Here is a 23,201-nt window from a genome sequence, read left to right on the forward strand (position 1 = left end):
GTAAAATGCTCAAAGGCAGCATCTCATAATGCATCAAACTTATGTGCTTTCCAGCAATTAGTACAGTACAAAGACGGTAATCCGGACTCGTCGGGACTTCGGCGATTCCCGATTAAGGGTTTTTCCGGATTATAGATCATCTGATAACTTAAATCTGATAAGATGGCATGCACAAATTATACAATTAAAAATATGAAACCGTAATTATGAAATAAAGAGCAATTATAATCTAAAGAGTATCAAAATTTACAAAAAAAAGCTTAATACTTATTTACTTTATTAAACATTTCTTTCAATGTAAGTTGTTTAATTTGCTTCGTTTTTTGTGCTAAACGTGCATGCCTAAATATTAAACATGCATGTGTAACATTAAACATGCATGCATAGTATTAAACGCGCATGTGTAAAGCATACAAAAAGAAAAAGTTTGTGGCTTTGAGGTACGGATTATAGATCATTCCGGATAATGGACATCCGAATTACAAACTTTATACTGTATAAATAATGCTTCCTGCTGCCACATTTTTCTTTATAACGTCTAATAAAGTTTTCATCGTTTGATTTAGAACAATGACTAAAAGAACATTCATTTGATTCTCTGCATCATCTGCCAAAAACCCACTCCAGTGGGAAAATATGCCAACACTGTTCATTCTTCAAGTGAAAAGGTTCCTGTCTACTGCAATACTTTTGTCACATCCGAATCAAAGTAGGCTGAGGTATTAAAGCTGTGGAACACACACCATGCAAGTAACCATTCCAATCTACAGTTGTACTGTGTTTCATCTGTACTTGAAGTTTCACAAAATTCAACAGATGTTATCTCCTGACACCAAAACTTGACACCAAAACTAGATGAACCAAACACATGGATGAAAGGAAGGAGCTTGAAAAAATTCTATTCCAGACTTTTGACTCTTGGATAATTCTCAAATTGCATGATCCACAGTATAATCAAAAAATTAAACCAGTATTTTAATGGCAACTTAAAAATCTAGAGCTATCTAAATTTATGCAGTCTAAATTCATGCGCATTTTGAAAAATCTAAATTTATGCCCAGTTTACGATAAATGAACGAGTTTGGATTTGGAGCTTTTGGGCACATACTTTCATTGCGTTTTTGTATAGTCCCAACATTAGAATTGCACCCAAAAAAAAGGGTAGTAAGAATTTTCAAAATCTAGAAAAAATATATTACTGATGTAACAACACAACCAAAACAGAAGAAAATGATTACTCATAATTGGAAAAAAAAATTACCTACTACATACATATTTTGGCACTCACAGCCATCTTAGTAGAAACTGGCAGATTTTCAGTATATGCCAAACTATGGCAACCATGTGCATAACGATTCTTCAGGCAATTATGCTAATGACAATCCTTCAGTCAAGTTACGCTGCCATTTCTGCACGACTTAATTCTGTTGCATTTGAATGGGTTAAAAAAAAAAAAAAAAAAAAACGTACTTTATGGCTTAATTTTAAAGCGTGCTTGTGTAATTTGCCAGAGATGGCAGAAACTGTAATAAAATTTCAAGACAGAATTTTGACACGAAATCTCTCAAACGAACAATGAAGAGATGCGTTTGGTAGATATTGAAATTATCTGTTTTTTTTAAGAGTACACAGATTGATGTGTACTTGGAGAGAACAGCAGTGCAAAAAAGAAATACAGAAAGATTTGGGGGAAAATTAATTTTTTTAGGTATCACTTAATACTTGCTTATGAATTAAAATTTGTTTTTTAAATTATCAAAATATGTTTCCTTTTCATATGTTGATAATGTTTGCCAACTTATAAATAACTATCGATAGTTTGGTAATCTTAAAAAAGTTGTGAAAACCAACAATTCGCACCTGATAAGTAACTTTCACCTCTTCATCTGCAAAAAATCATCAGGTTACACCAAGGTGGCTGAGTTGTGTATATGTTACCATGAAAGACCAAAATAGGAGAATGTCAACTTTCACTGGAGAATGTCAACATTCACCAAATACGTTGGTGAAAGATCGAATATTTCTTTACATTCTTGTACATTCGGACCCTCATCGGTGTATGTCGACAATGACAGATATGCTCTGGTGTAGGTCGAAAAGAGAGGAGTATATGTACATGCTGCCATTCCAAAAGGAAGTGTTCCACAAATAAATGCAGTTGTAAAAGCAAGGGCCTCTTGTGCAATTCAAAGTGTCATAATAGTTTAAGTTGTTGCAATAAATAAGGTTTGAATCACATAATTTGGTAAGTTTATAACTTCTATTATTTTCCTTTCTCATTTTGAATGTGCTGTGTGTTTTAAGTTCTTATATTCTTAAGTTCTTATTCTGAGTCTCAAGAGAGTTTTTTCGTGAATGAATTACGGAGAAGGAAATATAATATTCTTATATGTTCAACATTCACCATTAGTACGAGGGCCATCCAGGAAGTAGATTACGTTTCCGTCTGTGTCCGCTAGGGGCGGGGCTACCGCGGCCATCTTGGGGTCAGAGCGTTGCGCAGCTCAGTCTGCATCTAGCCGTGCTAGTGAGAGGTTCGTGCTGTGCTCCGTTCAGATACTGTGATGGTTTGAAATGTCTGCGTTAATTGAAAATCCCGCGAGCTGCGAGGTGCGCTCAGTAATAAGGTTTCTGACTGCAAAAAACTGTAAACCGATAGAAATCTATCGGCAGCTTCGTGAAGTGTATGGGGACAACATTATCACTGAAGGTGGAGTGCGTCAGTGGGTCATAAGATTTCAAAATGGCCGAACCAATGTTCACGACGAAGATCGAAGTGGGAGACCCAGCATAGTGACCGCCGAACTTCTCGAAAAAGTCGATGCTAAAGTCCGTGAAAATCGAAATTTCACAATAACGGAACTTTCTTTGAGTTTTCCACAAATTTCGCGAAGTTTGTTGCACGAAATCATCAGCGAAAAGCTTGGTTACCACAAGTTTTGTGCAAGATGGATTCCAAAAATCTTGACAGAGGACCACAAAAATCAGCGAATGGCTGCAGCGTTGAACTTTTTGGACGCTTACCATAAGGATGGTGACTCTTTACTCGATCGCATCGTTACTGGTGACGAAACATGGGTGAAACATGTGAACTGTGAAACGAAATTGCAATCAATGCAGTGGGGGCACACAAGTTCTCCCCAAAAACCCAAGAAATGCATGCAAACAATGTCTGCAAGGAAGATGATGGCGACTGTTTTTTGGGACAGAAAAGGTGTAATTTTGGTGAACTTCCTGGAAAGAGGCACTACAATAAACTCTCAAAGGTATTGCCAAACTCTCCAAAAACTCAGAAGAGCAATTCAAAACAAGCGCAGAGGAATGTTGAGCTCTAAGATCTTGTTGATTCACGACAACGCCCGGCCCCACACGGCAAATGTCACTCGTAAAGTTCTTGAATCTTTCAAGTGGGAGTTGTTTCCTCATTCGCCGTACAGTCCCGACCTGGCACCGAGCGACTTCCACCTATTCCCAGCAATGAAGAAGTGGCTGGCTATGCAGCGTTTTGATGACGACGCACAGCTGCAAGAAGAGGTAACGAAGTGGTTGAAGGCGCAGGCGGCCGAATTTTTCGACGAAGGAATTTCCAAGCTCGTACATCGCTACGATAAATGCCTTAATTTGTATGGTGACTATGTAGAAAAGTAGTATTTGAGTGTGGCTTTCATCTGTATATAATAAAATTTGTTTCCTATACTTTGTTTATTTTTTTATTCCAAAACGTAATCTACTTTCTGGATAGCCCTCGTACATGGTGAATGTCGACATTCACCGGTGTAAGTCAGAAATAAGAGTATTTGGAAAATATTTTGGACATACACCAAGCGACTATGTGAATGTTGACATTCACAGGTGAAAGTCAACATTTTCCAGATTTCGGTGTTTCACCGTAACATATATATACATATACACAACTCGACCACTACATAGTGTAAGTACCCACATTTCATGTTTTCATTCGATTTTATCTTGAAGATAATCAAAACTTATGTCATATCCTTCTTTTTCTTGGGCGTGTAGCTTCTGGATATGTATTTCCTTCCTACCGTAGACGTATCGTATTGTGTGCGTTGCATAAAACAGCCATTTTAACGGCACAACACTTTATTAACACACAAATAAAAATAATAAGTACAAACGAGTAACACACAAGTAATACTTCGTACTGACATACAACACGTTTCCTTCGTTACTACCTACTAACTACTCTTTTCTAGTAAGTCTCATGAGAGAGAGGCGTTGCAGGCCATTCGGCTGAACTGCGCATGCGTGGTCATCACGTCATGACACCCCTCCTCGAAAAGATTTGATTGCGTCTTTCAATGACCTGTCAAATTCACATATATAAACATTTCTTGAAACAAAATAAAATAACATTCATGAAATTTTCGAAAACTTAATTAACCAATTCTTACCATTTTAAATTAAAATTACTTCAACATAAATTCAGTAATCCTATTCATTTAAAAGGATGTAGCATTCAATTAACTTTTCAAACTTAAATCCTTCACATAATCATAATCATATAAGCAGTTATCATATAAACGAGACAATACAAATCAATCATTAACATTAAACATAATACTTTAGCAAACTCTAGCTAAATCTTTAAACCTATTACATAACGTTAGAAAAAAAATTTAGCATTTTAGCTAAAAAAAAATCAAACTAAACAGTCAAACTGTCTTATAGTTCATAGTTCATAACGTTAGTCATGCTCCACTCACTGGGGAATATTATCATGTCATTTTAAGTCACGTCATCAATAAACTCAGCATGGTCTTTTAGTCTACACATGTTACCGTTATATTTTGTTGACACATAAACTACTGGATGCACATATTCACTTTCTGATTCAACTATTAGCTTTAGCTGTAAAAGCTTATCTATTTGACGATCAGCTTCATTTCTTAGAACTTCAGGTATTCGATACGGTTTCTGCTTTCCTGGCATACTGCCAGGTTTCAGTTTGATGCTGTGTTCTCCCACATTGGCGATTTTCGGAATACCAGTTCTCAGGTTCTTATGCCTTCTTAAAATTTCCATAAGTTCTTTCTTCTTATGCGGTTCAAGGTGTGTAAAATCACATTCCTCATTAGAATAGTGTTCTTTTGCTCTCCGTGGAACAATTCTTGGAACGTTTTCAACTTCGCCGAAATCAATATCTGTATCATATATCACACCGACATTATTCACAGCGGTATTGAACTCTCGTATCTTGTTTGCGTGAACGTGCTTCGATGAATTGTCAGGCATTTGTACTATGTAACTATAATCAGTATGCTTTTTGATGATCGTAGCAGATCCCGTCCATCTGGCATAAACTTTGTTTTGGCTATCAGGGATTAAAACTATAACCCTGTCACCTTCCTTGAATTCTTTATGACGAGTCTTTCGGTTACGGTAGAATGCATAAGCTTGTTGCTTTCCAACATCTGTAAGTCCTGCGTATTCAGCAGCTTTTTCCAATTTTGTCTTCAAATCATTCAGATAATCGGTAACTGAACTTAACTGTCCATGAGGAACAAGAGTTTCATTAGTCCATGACGATTTCAAAATAGACATCGGGCCATTAGGACGTCTTCCATAAAGCATTTGGAACGGACTAACACCAGTCGTAGCATTAGGAACTTCTCGGTAGGCCCAAAGTAAATACGGTAGATGTTTCTCCCAATCTTTCGAATGTTCTCTAACGGTATGATGTATCATTCCCTTTAAAACAGCATTAAATCTTTCTACCAGGCCATTTGAACTTGGATGATAAGGAGTCAAGAACCTTGGGGACGATCCGATCCTTTTCAAAAACTCTTGGGTCAACGAAGCAGTAAAATTAGTTCCTTGATCTGAAGCAACAATTTGAGGAATTCCTGTGCATGAAAAGATTTGCAACAATGCATCGCATGTTGCTTTGGCATTCAAATTCTTCAAAGGCACCGCTTCGGGCCACCTTGTATATTGATCAACAGCACACAGAACATATTTGTAACCTCTACAGCTTGGCTCTACAGGTCCTAGGATATCCACATTAATTACCTGGAATGGTTCTTTAGGACGTGTTACTGGCGTAATCGGAACTTCATCAAAGGGACGCTTTTTCGCTTGAAGTTGACAAGAAGTACAAGCACTGCAGTATTCATTTACATCTTTCTTGATTTCCGGCCAATAGAACGAATATCTCAAACGTTCGGCTGTCTTCTTGTTTCGCAGGTGGCTTCCCTATAAGCTAGAATGAGCTAAGTCCAAAATTTGTTTTCTTCTTTCTTTAGGAAAGACTAACTGGTAAACTCTTTCTCCTAGAACTTTATCTTTATGATACAAAAAGTTGTCAATAACAGTAAAGTTATTACTTCCGTTCTTAACATTTTGCCAGCATGTTTTTAAAGATGGGTCATTCATTTGTTGCACTCGAAACAGTTCTGAATCCGAAGCACATTGATCGCGTCCCGTGCTACCTTTGGAATCATCCTTACCTGTATCTTCATATACAAGAGCACAACATTCTATTATCTTCTTAACAGTTTCATTACATTTTTCATTAATTAGGTTTTCCCTATCATGGTTAAGTATTTCGTCAAAATTTTCAGTTTCATGAAAAGGCATTTCACCGAAACTATCAGTAGCAATGTTTACATTTTTACATTCAAAATTAAACTTTCTTTTATCATCTCCCCTTAACTCATTAAAAGCACTTAACGACAAGAGTAAATCATTACATAACTTATCCACCATTGCACATGTTATAAAAATAGGTGACATAAACTTATCATTTTCAGAATATATTACTAAAGGTAGGTTAATGAGAGGAGCTTTTAAAGCTTGTCCGAAAGCTGACGTGAGGATAACACTTCCATGTGGCGTACGGTATTTTTCTGGTACAATATCGGTCTTGACAACGGTCAATTGCGTGCCTGTATCTGCTATTGCATTAATTAATTTACCATCACATATAAGTTTAACGGTTGGCAAGTCATCTATTAATTCTTTAACCTCTTGATTCGCAGTAAAATATTTAGAAGAAATCTTTGCAGTTACGGCGTTAGAATTATTCTTAATTTCTTCTTTAGCAACCCTTTCCTTATCTTCATGCAACAATATATTATGATACTTAGAATTACATTTTGAACATTTTAATTGAGAAGGGCAAATTTTTATTCTACAATTCCTTTCGAAACAAAGAAAGCACCGATTAGAAGCCCTTAAACTCTTTTTCCTTTCTTCCGGAGACATAACGCATTTTTCCGAAGCATGATTTTCGCTTTCGCAGAATAAGCAAGGGAAAGTTCGAACAACTGCAATTTTGCTTACATTAGGGGAATAGCGGGCGCCAAATTTGTTGGCGTTGAATGAATTCCGAGTGTGGAAGTTGTTTCGCTTTTCATTTGGTTGTGAATGCCTTCCAAGAGAATTAGCGTGACTCTTAGAATAAAATAGATTTAATGAAGTTCGTTCGCGACTTTCAATTTCCCGTTTTAGAAATTTCATGAGGTTGTCGAAATTAAAAGTTTCCTCATCTGCGTTTTGACGAGCAAAATCAAGCGTTATATCCTGAGGTATGCATTTCATTAACAAAGGGTACAGTAACTTTCCATACGATTCGGTCTTGACCCCTATCGAATTTAGTGACCTTATTTGTACGTTGCAGGTATCATATAATTCCCTCAAAGAATTAATGTCATTAGAACTTCGGACAGGCCGTAAATTTAAAAGTTTATGCATGTAAGAATTAATAAGGAGATCTTTTCGACCATACCTATCTTTGAGAATTTTAAAAGCTTCGTCGTAGTTTTCTGGAGATAAAGAAAAGCCTTCTATCGTTTTTAAAGCTGCACCGCCTAACAGGCTAAGCAAGTAATTAAACTTATCTACTTTAGATAGTTTTACGTTTTGATTTATTGCCGTATCAAAAGAATTGTAAAATGTCTGCCACATTTCAGCATTTCCATAAAATTTATCAATCATAATCTTCAGCAATTTAACATTATAATCAGAACTTTTATCGACCCCAGAAATAGATAAATTGTTACTATCATTAGAAGAACCATTAAAAACTAGCGAATTATTGCTATTTCTTTTTTCTTTCAATAATTTTGTGCCTCTGAAGCTCCATTTCGAAATTTTTTCTTCGTATTCCAAGGCACTTTCGATTTCGGTTTCAATGTCATTAACATCAGTCAAAGTTTTAATTTTTTCGTCTAACGCTTTCAAAGAAATAGCTTTTACTTTTAAACTTTCCAGTGATTCTTCAAGGTCTTCAAGGTTACCGGCTGCAATTAATGATTCAATAGCATTTGTTACTTTAGTAATGGCTGAACGCATAACTTTCCGTTCTTTCTTAGATTTCGTTAGCTCTTCAGCCATTTTTGTAACCTTGAATTCCACTTTACCACAAAATAAATTGAACAAATTTCTTACCTTTCTGAAGACTCACTTACGCATTTATCCGTGAACTTTGCAGAATGACATATCCCACTTCTGACACCACTGTCATATCCTTCTTTTTCTTGGGCGTGTAGCTTCTGGATATGTATTTCCTTCCTACCGTAGACGTATCGTATTGTGTGCGTTGCATAAAACAGCCATTTTAACGGCACAACACTTTATTAACACACAAATAAAAATAATAAGTACAAACGAGTAACACACAAGTAATACTTCGTACTGACACACAACACGTTTCCTTCGTTACTTCACTACTACCTACTAACTACTCTTTTCTAGTAAGTCTCATGAGAGAGAGGCGTTGCAGGCCGTTCGGCTAAACTGTGCATGCGTGGTCATCACGTCATGACAACTTACAAGCAATTTTTTTAAAATTATTATTACTTTTGTTTTATTTTGGTGAAAATTATGTGGCAATTACTTTTAAATACTCCCTTTAGTAATTTAATGGAAAAATACTGGATTCCTGCAGAAATTTTACTGCAATCTCTTCCACTGCAGGTAAATCACATAGTATTTTAAAAAATATACCAAAATTTGTCAATAAAAACTACTCAAATCTGGAATATAATAAAAAGAATGAATATGAAAATGGTAATGCTGTTCATTAAAGTTGAAAAATTGGGAACTACTCTGATATGCACCCTCAAGTCGCCAAATATTTTTGGCGAGAAACTTCACGCTGCCATATTACTATCTAAATTTTTTGTCTACATTTCGAACTTTAAGCCTAAAATGTCTCCAAAAACACGGTTTTCGCACATGCAAAAACTACGTTTTGAACACACGATTTAAGCTAAAAATCCGAAACAAAAACAAAAAATTTAGATAGCAAAAACATAAAGTTTCTAACCAAAAATATTTGACAAGAATCCATGTACACAGCGACATGTTTTAACTTCAAAAAACATCTAAGAATGGCACACTGTAGGCAATGAACGAATCTATGAACTACGCACACCTCGCTTTAATAAATTAACATAACAACAATAAATTTCAAAGAATACCATGTACACAGCGTTCTGTTTCAACTTTAAAAAACATCTACAAATTGCACAATCTACACTAAAAACAAATCAAGAAAATAAACTAAAATACATTTCAGACAATTCAAAAAACAACAATAAAAACAAAAATTCATACAAAAAACAATGAATATAACATTCTACAAAATAAAAACAATAAAATAAGATGCACTTACCATAATGTTTAAAAGCAGAAATATCTTTCCCCCTATCTTCTCAGATACAGAGCATACAAAGTCCGAATACATTCGTTAATAAAATTTCGCCAGTCACACAACGTCTGTGAAGAAAACTTCCACGATTTTGCTATATCACATGCTTTCCTACGATTCAAAATTTCGAAAGTAACAATAAAAACTTCCTCCAACATTAACTTGCTACACGAAAACCAAGATCCAAACCTTAAACTCCGCTGACACCCACATTCTTTATTAGCAACAATTTTACTGCAAACCCGCACAAGTCTATCAGAAACAACATTTTTCGTCCGAGTTCTCATATCAGCTCCGCATTTCGGACATGTCAAACTCTGTTTTAAAAGTCCCGACTCCCACAGAAATACCAAAAATACACTACGATCCCCATAAATACATCCGTGAACAAAAGACTCGTTAACAACTTCAACATCATACCTTTTCATACTAAATTTACTCTGCACACAATCTAAAATATGTGGCTGAAACCTTCCCACCACGTCTTTCATCGCAACATAGGCTATTTCAAAAACACACGCGACACAAACCAACTAGCAATTTAACTACTCCACCAAAAGATTTTTCAACGTCAACATGGTTGCCATACAACACGCAATCGCGCCAAAAACCAGCGCAAAACACATATCGCCACATTTGGTGAAATTAGGGCGTTTATCAGAGTTGTACCAAAACTTGTTTTGTACATAGTTGCCGCAGCAACATCTACTAAGGTAGTTAAACCGAGTATCAAAAATCTTCATTTTTATGAACAAAATTTATAAAAATACAAGCAGTTCTCGAACTTTTGCACAATTCACTATTTCACACATTTTTTAAAATTCATTTTTATTTTTTAAGATTTTCGTCAATATTTAAAAATTATTTGCTTTTGCTCCTCTCCTTTCAGTTGCTCTTACTTTTTATTTTTTTTCCATGTTTTATTTTGGAAAATATCACCTAATCCTACATTTTTATCAAAGGAAAAATTAGCTGCTCATGAAAACATTTTCTGAAAACCAACTGGCATAGCTTCTTAATCTTCCAGCACGTGCGCTTGGCAATTTTACACGAGCACGCGCACATCGTATTTTCTACAACATCCGTTATTTTACCGTTTTTGGCACGAAAAATGACAGAAATGAGTGAATATTGATCATAAATTTGTTAAAAAATAAAATATTAATCTTATTATTGCAAAATACAAATGATATCACATTCAAATATAAGTAAATTATTTTTAAGTTCTTATGTTAATGAGACAGAAATGCAATGATTCCTTATAGGAAATTTTTAATTTATTATTTAATAATTATATTTTAAAATCGAAGCTAATTTTAATATTCATCGAAGACAAGTATAGACAATAAAAACGGAAAACACCTTGATAGGAAAAAAAGTAAGTTTAGCATTACTTCTGCAAGGAAATTTACTTCTTACTGTTTACAAAAACACTTTAAACTATAATGTTTTTATTTATTTCTAAGAAATAGAAAAAAAAAAAAGAAAATAAGGAATGGAAATCACTACTGTTCTCCCATCTGTGTCCTTGTGTTCCTTTTCTTCATCAGATAATTCTTGAAGAATCTGAGCTAAATCAGCTGGTTGCACATATTTGTTTTGCCATGAAAATCGATATAAAATTTACAGAGCCAAATGTAATACATTAAAATAATACACTGCAATTAATAACATAAAATTACAAAGCATTTGAGAAAAAATACATTTTTCGAACTTTGAAACACGACCACACGCGTGTCGTAACTTTTATGAAAAAGCTGCCACCTAGCACAAAAGCCCAATTTAAAAAAAAGTCAAATAACTTCCTGTTGGCACATTCCATGATGTGGGGAAGGTAGAAAGGAGGAATAGAAATGACCTTCAGACACCTCAGCTTTGATATGCGAAAAATACACATTAAAAACTGAATTTGTCATAAATTTTGTGCATACGCGCCTTCTGGAAGGTTAATAGAAACTTAGCTGGTGATTGAAAATTAATGCTAATGCTAGATTATGAAATAAAAACTAAAACAGAAAATCCCACAGAATTGAAAGAGAAAGATAAAAGAACTACTTCCAGGCATTTGCAAATCAAATAAAAAAGGCCTGGGTCACCGCATTGATATTTAAAGAAAACATTATAACTTTAGACAATCCTCCAGGGCACCCAAAATCTCTATGGAATTCATAACCAGAAATCAAATGTTGTGTTTCTTGCTTCCAATACTACATGCCTCACATAGCCCATGAACTAAACAGTGATAGCTATGTTTATGTCAAGACTTTGAAAATAAAAAATATGAATGAAGCTTTCATGCATCTTGATAATTTTTGACTATCAGTGAAGAATATGATCCCAGTGGAGAACATATATCTCTATGTATGGTGACTGAGAAAGACACAGCTCATTATGGAATTGTTCACATGGAAAAAAAAAAAAAAAAAAAGAGGGGGGTAATACTTAACTATCTCTTGCAAGTTTATAAAAACACTTGAAAGTGCTTAAACACACCTCATTAAGTTAATTATACACAATTTTAAATAAATATTATTAAAGATAAATATTTTAAAATACTATTTTTAATGTTATTTTATATCCCTAACTTTCAAGATTCAACATTCACACATATTTTCAGGATACATGTAAAAGTAGATGGCTGCCTGTGATCATTCATAATTATTTTATACTTTTGGTATTCCAAAATAGAAATCAAAAGCTAAAACTGAAAAGTGTTTAGTTAGTTAGTGTTTAATAGTTTATTTATTACCACAAAGAATACATAATACATAGGACTTCTAAGACATTGTCTAAATTACATACTTTGAAATAGTATGATAAGTACAGGCTTGAAAATCGATTTGGTTACAGAAAAATTTTTCAACATGGTGATATTTTTTTTAGGTTTGATTATTAGAATATGACAAAGCTATGGCAGCTATCTGCCTGAAAGGAGGGATGCTTCTGCAGAAGACTTGAAGGAAATTTGCTCTTAAGTCACATATGACAAAAACCAATCATGCAGCCAGTAGTTCGAACCCAAACCAGTTCGAACTACCAGTATTCAGCATTCTTAACCACTTGGCCACAGGTGGGACAAGATTTTTTTAAAATTTATTACCATCTTCTAACAAGTCATATTTAAAATTTACATAGTCACAGTATAATGCCTGTAAATATTTTTAATTATTCATATCATTAAGTCAACTTCTGGACTATAAAAACTGGTTGACAATTTTTACAGAAAAGATTTGTCAGAATTTTTACAGAAAAGATTTTTTACCAAATTGCAAATGGTAGTTTGCAATTTGGAGCGACAGCAGAATACTCAGCTCATCTGAATTACATACATACATACCGATGATATGACAATACAAAATTATAGGAGTAATCTTCTATAGATCTATTTACATAGAAGCATTTCTTACATTAAAAACATGGAACGAATTGTCCTGAATAAAATAGTCCACCACCTAAACAGCCTTTTTCTTTTTTTCTTTACACTGATAAACTTGATTTAATACGTATGAACTCAATTTTATCAAACAAATGCAATTTCTTTGATGCACAAAAGTAATAAATGGTGATAATAATACTTAAGGCCCTGTTCATGTAAAAGCCACAGTATAATTTAATATCTGGCAAATGAATTTAACTTTTGATAATAATATAATAGATTTTGATAATAAGTTACAGCTAAAAAATAAATGCTATTTCAGTTATGTATTTATCTTGCATGAAGCAAATAAATTTTTAAATAGAAAAGGCAAAGAGAAAAATTTAAATTCGGTTGATCTTTACAATATGGTAACTGGTAGTTTGGCGACATTTTGGAGGCGATAAAGGTTACTACCTGGGACTTTGGTAATAATGTGAGCAGTACTCAGTTCCGATTACGCATTATTTTGTGTGAGGGAAATGAGAGATCATGGGATATGTCATGTGATATTAATGGACGAATTACGGTTCTTTAATCGGAAAGGGGGGGGAATCGGGAAAAAATCTGGAAATTTTGTATTTGGCTTTATTCTGTGTTGTGTGAAACAGTGTTGGTTAATTTTTGGATACCATGGCTGTAACTAAAGTGAATTCGAAATGGGTATTTAGTGGTATTGAAAAGGGTAGTAATAAATGTTTGTTTAAGGTTGTGTGAGATAGAAATAAAGATGTTTTATTAAGTTATTTATTTTACCTGGTACCTTGCTGTGAAATATAAGTATGATTTTAAAGATCCTGAAACAGAAAGAAGAAGAGCTTATCGGACACGTAATCAAGATTCTGAAGAACATTAGGTAAGTTAGTATTTTTAATTATTTGAGGATATTATTTTTATGCATTGTTCTAAATGTAAGGTGGAAAGGAATTTGGTATTATTGGGAAAATTGTTATTAGCAATGACTTAGTTTAAAGTAATTAGGATTGTAAGGTAATTCTTATTAATTTAATGTATGTGCTCATTTATATTTTAAGTAGTGTTTTTTAATTTAATTATATCTTAATGAAATGATAGTTATTTTGTGAATTTTATGTTTGTAGGAATTTGGTATACGTTTTAGTTGAAGTAAACGTGCATGGAAATAATTTAAATACCTGGCACTAAGTATTTGTAATGGTTGCAGTATGAATTCGTTGGTGACGGTTTATAATGTAATAGATGATTTAGAGGTAAAAGTTTTTGGATATTTTATTTATTTTATATGTGGAAATGTTCATATTTGGAAAGGGTAAATACTTTTTCGCGATCAGGTAATTTCATATATGTTCTTTTTACCGGGTTTAAAGATTGAGAAAATTGTCATGTATTTTCGTGAAATTTTCTAATTTATGAGAAAAAAGCAGTGTACATGGATATAGTGAAGAGTGTGCGCAATGCCATTTTTGTGCAATTCTGGAATTTTTTTTAAGTAAAAATAAGTCGGCGTGTACATGGTTTATGTGTATGTGTTATTTTGAAAAACGCGTAAGGAGTATGGTATTGTGCACTTTTACCCAATTTTGCAGTGAATATTTGTCATGATTAAGCAGTTTTGTTTGATAAAATTTCTAGCATAAGTGTAATTCGGCTAGTAGATTGTTGGAAGAAGTGTTCAGTAGATAAAAAGAAAAGAAACATGTCTTTACTTCGTGAAGACAAAATGGCAGTGGGGAAAAAAAAATAGAGGGTTGCTGTAGGAGAGTTGGTTGCCAAATTTTCACCAAAAAATCGCCAAGTTACCATAATGTAAAGATCAACCTTAAATTCTTATTAAAATACAAATTCATAACAATCAGGCTCTATTTCAAAATATATATATATAAGAAATATATAAGAAACATAAATTTTAATAAAAAATTCAATTAAAGTTTAAAAAAATCAGCAAAATTAATGATAAAAAGAAAATAGGATACTATCTCAATCTGATTTTGGTTTAGAACTTGACATCCATATTTGTTCATCCACAGAAGCTATCATTTACTGCTTGCATATTATTAAAAAATGCTGACAAGTTGAGATATAGTGCAAAATAGTAATACTTGAGATAATCTAGAATTCCATGGTAAAGGTTGCATGGCAATTATAAGAAATAAACCCTTTTCATAAAACCAAAACAAAATATGTTTTAATGCATATAAAATTAATCATGAATATTAAAAAAAAACTAAAATATAGATATTCAATTTAATACTCAAAAAAACTTATAATTAGTGAATAGATATGAATAACATCAACAATTAGATAAACAATTGAAAACACAACACTCAAAATTCTAACTTTACAAAATAAACTGAATCACTGAATAAAACAATTATTGAAAGTGATACAGGGCATTTTCTAAATGATCACATAAATTCAAATGCTGTTTTCATAATTTTTCATCAAAATAAATTCTCAAATGTTGTATTAGATTGTAAAAAATATAAAATCACATTTCAGATCTCAAATTCCCTTCTTCTGCTCCCCCCCCCCAAGGATTATGTGTGTGTGTTTATATATAAATATATTTTTTCCTTTTTTCCTGACCAATTCTTGCCCCCCCCCGCATTTTTTTATGAGGCATTTGAAAATTATAGTTCAGACAGTAGCAACAACCTTACTGATTATAAAACTTCAAGACATCTTTAGCAATTACATTAGTCTTCACTTCTATGGTCTCAATCTAAAGACTACAACTATAATAATTTAAGTCAAAAAATGAAAATAAGATGTTAAAAAAATTACAGAACCAACAAATCAGACCTGCACACTTATTTTTATCTGAGGCAAAAAAAAAATCATACCAGATTTCTCTAAAGTTTTCAGACGAAAATAAATCTTAGCACAATGTTTGACATTAAATAATGTGATAATGCGATACACACATTTATACATATTTAATTTTTTTACCAAAGCTACACTTGAATATAGTCCATCCTTTTTAATTCTATTTTATTTTCAAACACTTATCACAAGAAGCCCACAAAATTACACAGAAATCACATGAAATCAATGGAATTATATGAAATTTTAGAGTAATCATATGAAAATTAGTAGCTACAGCATTGTGATACCTGTCTAGTAAAGCTTGCCTTTGAAAATATACAGCTTTCCATGACGAAAAATATGGTCTTTTCAATTGCATACAGAATTTACTTTTAACAATAAAACACATTTTTTTGCATGTTGTACCAATTATTAAAAATTCTGAATATCAGAAATATGTAAAAGTAATCAATATAGGATGTATTGACATATGATTTTTATTCATACTAAAAAATAGCGATCTAAGTTTTGCTTGTTTTTTTTTTCCTTTAATTTTGTATTTAAGATCGTGGTTTCTAGATGAACTCACATGTTACAATTAATAGTACAACAAAGAACTGTATCCATTCTGTTTATAATCGATTAGCAACAATTAGCACTTGCAAAACATAAACTCCACAAAACATACCTACAGTTTAAATTCAATCATTCTATTAAACAATTAATAAAAATTTCAAATGAATATTAAAACCTATTCTATGCATTAAAAGAAAAAATAAAACAAAACTCGTCACGGTTTCTTTTTCTACCGCTGTAAGTTTAAACTATAATTTTAGCAGAAGACAAAAAAATAATTACTATCTTAATTATGACAGCTATAAATTTCTATAAAAAAAAACTCCTGCATATTTATCATCTTACCCCCTCGTTTGATTTCCATTGTAGTACAATTCGTAGCACACCTAACAACCGTCAACACCTTTATTGAAAATTTACGAACTCGGACAAGTAAAGTAGCGTCTTGCCCTAGCATGGTTTATGCTTCACGCATGTGCAATAGGCATATTTTCAGCATGGTAACCTTAGTCGCTTGGCCAAAGAACATGTATGTATGTTTGTTTGGCTTGGCGATGAATTCACAATTCAGACTTCAGCGATTGTGGAATGTGTGAAATTTGTACACTTTGTACCCAATTATTTACTGGGCATTTAAAAAAAGCGTATGGGGTGAGCTTTGTGCCCAAATATGCGAGAATTTATTTTCTAGGGACTTAAAAAAACGTATGGGGAAATAGACTTTATTCTTTTTTCACTCATGTTGATGTTTATGAACTGTTTAAATGAATGCTGTAGGTTTTTATAACGTGCAATTTACTTAACCGTATTTTACATTTTTTTTTTTTTTTTTTCCAAATGTATTTTTGTTTGATATTTCATCTTGCATTTACTATTATCATAAAATTTCTTTTCAAATTCATGCTTTCCACAAAGGCATGTCTCATCGTAGACAAATAATTCTTGAGAGCTTAACATAATCAATTAATTTAACCTCATTTTACAAATTTACTTTTTATTTCATATTTACAGTTATCATAAAAGTTCATCTTTTAATAGGCATTCAGCAAAATAACATGCTCTGGTCCTTTCTTTTCGTATTCTTGATTACATTATAGTGGTAATCTGAAAGGTAATTGCAAATAGGTGTTCGTACACCCCAAACTCTAAAAGGTAATTGCAAATAGGTGTTCGTACACCCCAAACATATAAAATTACCTTTCATATTAATCACGTGAAATATAAGAAATCAGTAACAGCTTAACTTCTTCAACGCTTCAAGCTTCTTATTCAGGCTTAACTTCCACAACGTAACAAAATTTAGTGGAATAATGTGTTTAGTTGCCAATCTCGTGATACATTGCCAATTCTGCATAACGTATCCCAGCCAATAACGCCAACGAAACCTGCCATTGCGCATGCGTGAAGCATAAACCATGCTAGGGCTAGACGCTAGACAAGCAGACAGACAAAGTAGACAGATGTCTTGTTTTGCACCCGCTAAGTCTTTCTGCACCGATGGGCGAAAAATCAAGCATAGGTGCGAAGGAAAGGTATATAGAAAGAGGGCCAATTTCGTATTTGAGGAGAGTAAAAAGGAACTTCGTACATCTTGTACGAGTTCAAAAGGCCAAGAAGAAAAGATGGGACAAAATAAAATTTAAAATAAATGGCCCAAAAATTATAGAGGGGAAAAAAAAAAAAAGGGGCCTATAGAAAGAAAAGGAAAAGAAGTAGAAAATATTCTAAAATACGATTGTGTCCATGAGTGTAGTTAAAAGGAGAAGAAACTGTCTTCATTTACAATAAATAGTGTCTCACAGGTGTGTTTGTGTAATGAGTGTGTTTGGTAATGGTGAATAGATGTGTTACTGGGGAAAAAACAAATATTGACGGTGTTAAAATGCTTCGTATCAAGTTATTTAGCATGGAATATAAAGTAATATGTACGCTTGCATCCTGAGATATCAACAAAGGTCATCAAACAAAAGTATATATTAATTTAACCAAAGTAACTTATGCTACTTTCATTCTCAACATTTTCATACATTTTTCAAAAAGCAGCAGCAGACTAACAACATAGAACCATATACAATACAAGACCACAACCGCATACATCCAAATAAATAAATAAATAAATAAAATAATATATATATATATATATATATGTGTGTGTGTGTGTGTGTGTGTGTGTGTAAATTACTGAGTATATGTATTAAAAACACAAATTAAACAGTATTTATTAATTTAACTATCATAATTTATTACAAGATTAATTATTTTACTATCATAATTTATTACTAGTTAAATAATGTTAATATAACACAATGAGGCACACTGTTATTTATATAAGCTCATAGTTCTAAAAATTCATTTAAGGCGGTGAAGAATAAACCATCCCTTACATATGGACATTTAACAGATAGCAAAGAACAGTATGAGAAAAAATCGGTGAGGTATAATATTTTTTAAAGGCGAAACTATATTCAAGCGATCTAGAAAGAAAAGAGAATCCAGAAGATCCGAGAGGGAAATAGCGCGATGCCCAAATTATCCCTCTCATCCCCAAATTTTCCCTCTCTCGAGATTCTTTAAGGGTAAGGCTCCTCTAAACTAGGCTGAATCACCAACTTTTCTCTCTTGGCGAGGGAGTGAACGCGCTGCCAATTTTGGCGCGTTTATCGCACACGCTGGCTGAATGTCTGCTGTTTTTTAAAGATTTATTTTATAGACGCGCGGCATTCAGCGCATATAAACTTTTCGGATAATTTATTAATTCTCGAATAGTATATAGACGTTTTCACTTAAATAAAAATTTCGCGTATATTTTGTAAACATATTCAAAATAACTTATTCTTTAGATGTTTCAGTTTCGTTAGCAGACTAAAATAAATAAGATATGAATAAAAACTTTCAATAGTGTCAAATGGGGAAATAGTTAAAGCGTAGAGTGTGCAAATAAATTTATCTTAATGACATTTTAACAAAAATTTCCATAAAAACACTGTAAATTCATACTAAAAAAATATGTTGTCATTTAAGTCTGAGGTATATGGAAATAATTGTGCAAGATTCTGAAGAAACACTTTCTTTTAAATGTGTGAAATATTTCATAACATATATGGAAGAAGAAAGTACAGCATTCTCTGTTTTGGATGCTTTTCATCAAATGTAATATAAATACGAACTAGAAACCGTAATAAAAAGTCCTTCCTCTTCAATCAGATCACCTTTGTGTTGCATTGTATTTGTAATACTTCTAAAAATCCAATTTTTACCTAAATTAAAAAACAGTTATTCCATAAAAGATAATAACTTTGAACGTATATAGAATGAATTTTGTAATTTGAGTTATGTTACAAAATAATTCATAGTTTATATATTTTATACTAATAATTTAGATAAAACCTGTCCAATTTAAGAATGTGTGTTAACCACATTCTTAAATTGTAAAAGGACGACTTAATCAAATGTAATTCATTTCAAAGCATAAAAGAAAGCTTATTTTTTATTTTACACAGCAACAGCATTTTCATGCAGTCAAGTTTTTTTTAACTGCTAGTTATTATACAGTAAGTCGAGTAATGTGCATTTATAACAAAAACGCAGGGCGATTACTTTTAGATCCGATTTAATATATGTAATAATTTCTCATATTCCCGCTCATATGTATCAAATAACTAGCTACTTTTGACACTTATTTTTAAATTTTGAGGCTATAAAAATGTTTTACAACAAAAGATTATGAGACCGAAAGAAAAATCACAGCTAATTAAATAATAATAAAGAATAAAAAAATGTAAAGGCTAAACTGTAGTTTCATATCAAAACCAAAAATAAATTTTTTCAAAGATACAAGAATGTTGAATTCAAGTCAAATGCAAATTGCAAAACTGAATTAAAGCAATTACTCAACATGGAAATTCAAAATGCAAATACTACTAATAAAGAAGGATCTTTACAAATTAATCGAAGACCTTCCTCCAAGTCCTATTACAGAACAATGGAGTAAACGGGATCGGCAATGCCGCGCGGTGATAAATCTATTTATCGAAGACAGCCAAATAATTCACATTAAACATGAAACTTCTGCTGAAGCCACCTGGGAAAAACTCAGGCAGATACATGAGAGGTCTAATCTTTCAAGTAAACTATTTCTTTTGCGAAAGCTTTACAGTTTGAAGCTTGAAGAAGACGGAAATATGGAAACACATATAAATACATTACTGGAGTTAGTCGATAAACTCAAATCAATAGGTGAGAACATAAAAGACGAACACGTTTCAGCCCCTTTGCTTTGTTCAATGCCTAGTTCTTACGATACGCTCATTACGGCTCTTGAAGCCAGAGCAGAATCGGAACTGAATCCAGAATTCTTAAAAGGGAAATTAATTGACGAATTTAACAGGAGAGTTGAAAATAATTCATCAGATTCAAATGCAGTTAAAGCCTCATTTCATAAGCAGACAAACAGAAAAAAATGTTGCTCATATTGTCATAAAAATAATAATTTTTGATCAGAGTGTTATCATATAAAATCGAAACAAAAAAATGAACCGCCCCAAAACCTCGAAGGAAACATACGCGGATTCTAAAACACGCCAAGCAAAGAATGCGTTTAACCTCGCGATGAATCAACAAGAAACAAAAATTATAAATGGTATAAATCACCAGCTTACTGTACCGTATTGTCCAGCACAGAATGGAGTCAGTGAACGCAAAAATAGGTCTTTGCTGGAGATGAGAAGATTTCTCTTAGCTGACTCAGGTCAACCTCACAGATACTGGGCAGAAGCAGTGTTAGCTGCAAATTATTTGCAGAATTGCATGCCTACAAAACCAAATGCAAAAACTACATACGAATTATGGAACAACAAGAAACCCAACCTCTCTCATCTGAGGACTTTCGGGTGCAAGGCTTTTACTTACATCCATAAATCTAAAAGGAGTAAACTGGATGATACTGCTATAGAATGAATACTCATCGGCTACGACAGCAGAAGTAAAGGCTACAGAATTTTAATTCCTGGAGATAAAATCATAATAAGTCGATCTGTACGATTTATTGAAGACCCTGAAACTAACGAGCCTGTAAGCATCTCTTTAAACCAGGATGAAGAAAATCCTAAGGAAGAAAGCTCAGAACAGGAAGAAATAAAAACTGAAGAACATCGAAAACGAAGAAATATCAGAACCCGAAGAACCTTTGGAAGTCAGAAGATCGAAAAGAGTCACAAAAGGTAAAGCTCTTGACCTCTACGGATTCCATGCAAAATATCCAGTCTCCTCCGAACCCAAAATCTGGAAGGAAATTCAAACTTTGGAAGAAGAAAATGGCTGACAGCTGTTCGAGAAGAAATTAATTCACTAGAAGAAAACAACACTTGGGAAATAGTTGATTTACCAAAAGGAAAAAAACCAATAGTATGTAAATGGTCTTTCAAAACCAAGCTCAATGCAGAAGGAAAAATTGAAAGATACAAAGCCAAATTAGTCGCAAAAGGATTTAGCCAGAAGTTTGGTTCTGACCATGATGAAACCTTCGCTCCTGTAGTAAAATACAAAATTCTACGAGCTTTCCTATGGGCAGTTTCGTATAAAAACGTGTCTGTCAGACATATCAATGTCAAAACAGCTTTCCTTCATGGAGAACTAGAAGAAGAAATTTGTATGACTCAACCCAAAAGATACTCAAAAGCTGGAAATGAAAATTAAGTTTGCAAGCTTCAGAAATCTATATATGGTTTAAAACAAGCCTTAGAGCTTGGAATCTGAAAATTGGAAAAATACTTCTAAACATGTCATTTAAATAAAGTAAAGCAGACAAATGCTTGTTTTTCAAAAATATCAATGGAAAATTCACGTATATAATATTATAAGTAGATGACATGCTTATAGGAACCGAAAGAGAAGAAGATGTAATGGAAACAATCCAACAACTAAACGCTAAATTTGAAATAAAAAAACCTAGGAGAAGTCACCTACTACCTCGGAATTAAACATCGAAAGAACTAAAGATGGAACCTTTGCCATAAACCAAAAGAATAAAATCGAAGAAATAGTTCAAAAATTTGAATTTCAAAACTATAACCCAACATGTACGCCAATGGAAACAAACTAGTGCAAACTACAAACTGAAGATGATCTTCTAGAGTATAAATACAGAATATATACAAGCAGTGGGGGCATTATGATATATTACAACAATCAGCAGACCAGATATAGCATGCGCTGTCAATCTACTGAGTAGAAGAAACGAAAAACCTCGGAACATAGATTGGAATGCTGTCAAGAAAGTCATTCGATACTTACATACAACTAAAGACTTTAAGTTGGTCTTTAACAAAATTCAAGAACCTATACTAACTGCACATTCAGATGCAGATTGGGGAAATGACAGAACAACAAGAAAATCGATTAGCGAATACATATTCAAATTAGGAAATAACTGCATTTCATGGAGCAGTAAAAAGCAAAACTGCATTGCTCTGTCTTCAACTGAAGCAGAATATATTGCAGCAGCTAATACAGCACAAGAAGCACAGTGGCTGTTAAATTTGCTTAAATATCTAGGACTAAAACAAAATCTACCGATTACTCTCTATGAAAATAGCAAGTCATGCATCAAACTATCACAGACGAAGAAAAATAACTCTAGAACAAAACTTATAGACGTCAAATACCACTACTTGCGTGAACTTTAACAAAACAGGATCCTGAGCCTAGACTTCCGCTGAAGTTCCGACATGACTGCGGATCTACTCACCAAAC

General features: G+C 33.0%; 1 protein-coding gene across 2 annotated transcripts in view; it reads right to left on the minus strand.

The window, feature by feature from the left end:
* LOC118183031 (bleomycin hydrolase) overlaps window positions 1-17,670 on the minus strand; it is a 52,098-nt gene extending 34,428 nt beyond the window's left edge. Inside the window, exon 1 of one of the 2 annotated variants that reach the window (XM_035352434.2) lies at window positions 17,649-17,670. In XM_035352434.2, coding sequence (XP_035208325.1) covers window positions 17,649-17,655 — 7 coding nt within the window. In that variant the 5' untranslated portion in view covers window positions 17,656-17,670. Of the gene's footprint in view, window positions 1-16,796; window positions 16,950-17,648 lie in introns of those variants that run through there. The other variant, XM_035352433.2, reaches the window with a different exon arrangement.
* Between the last annotated feature and the right edge of the window lie 5,531 nt (window positions 17,671-23,201).

Source organism: Stegodyphus dumicola, chromosome 10 (genome assembly GCF_044657685.1).
Source record: "Stegodyphus dumicola isolate Sdum_Otavi_A_Nest chromosome 10, ASM4465768v1".
Lineage (NCBI taxonomy): Eukaryota > Metazoa > Arthropoda > Arachnida > Araneae > Eresidae > Stegodyphus > Stegodyphus dumicola.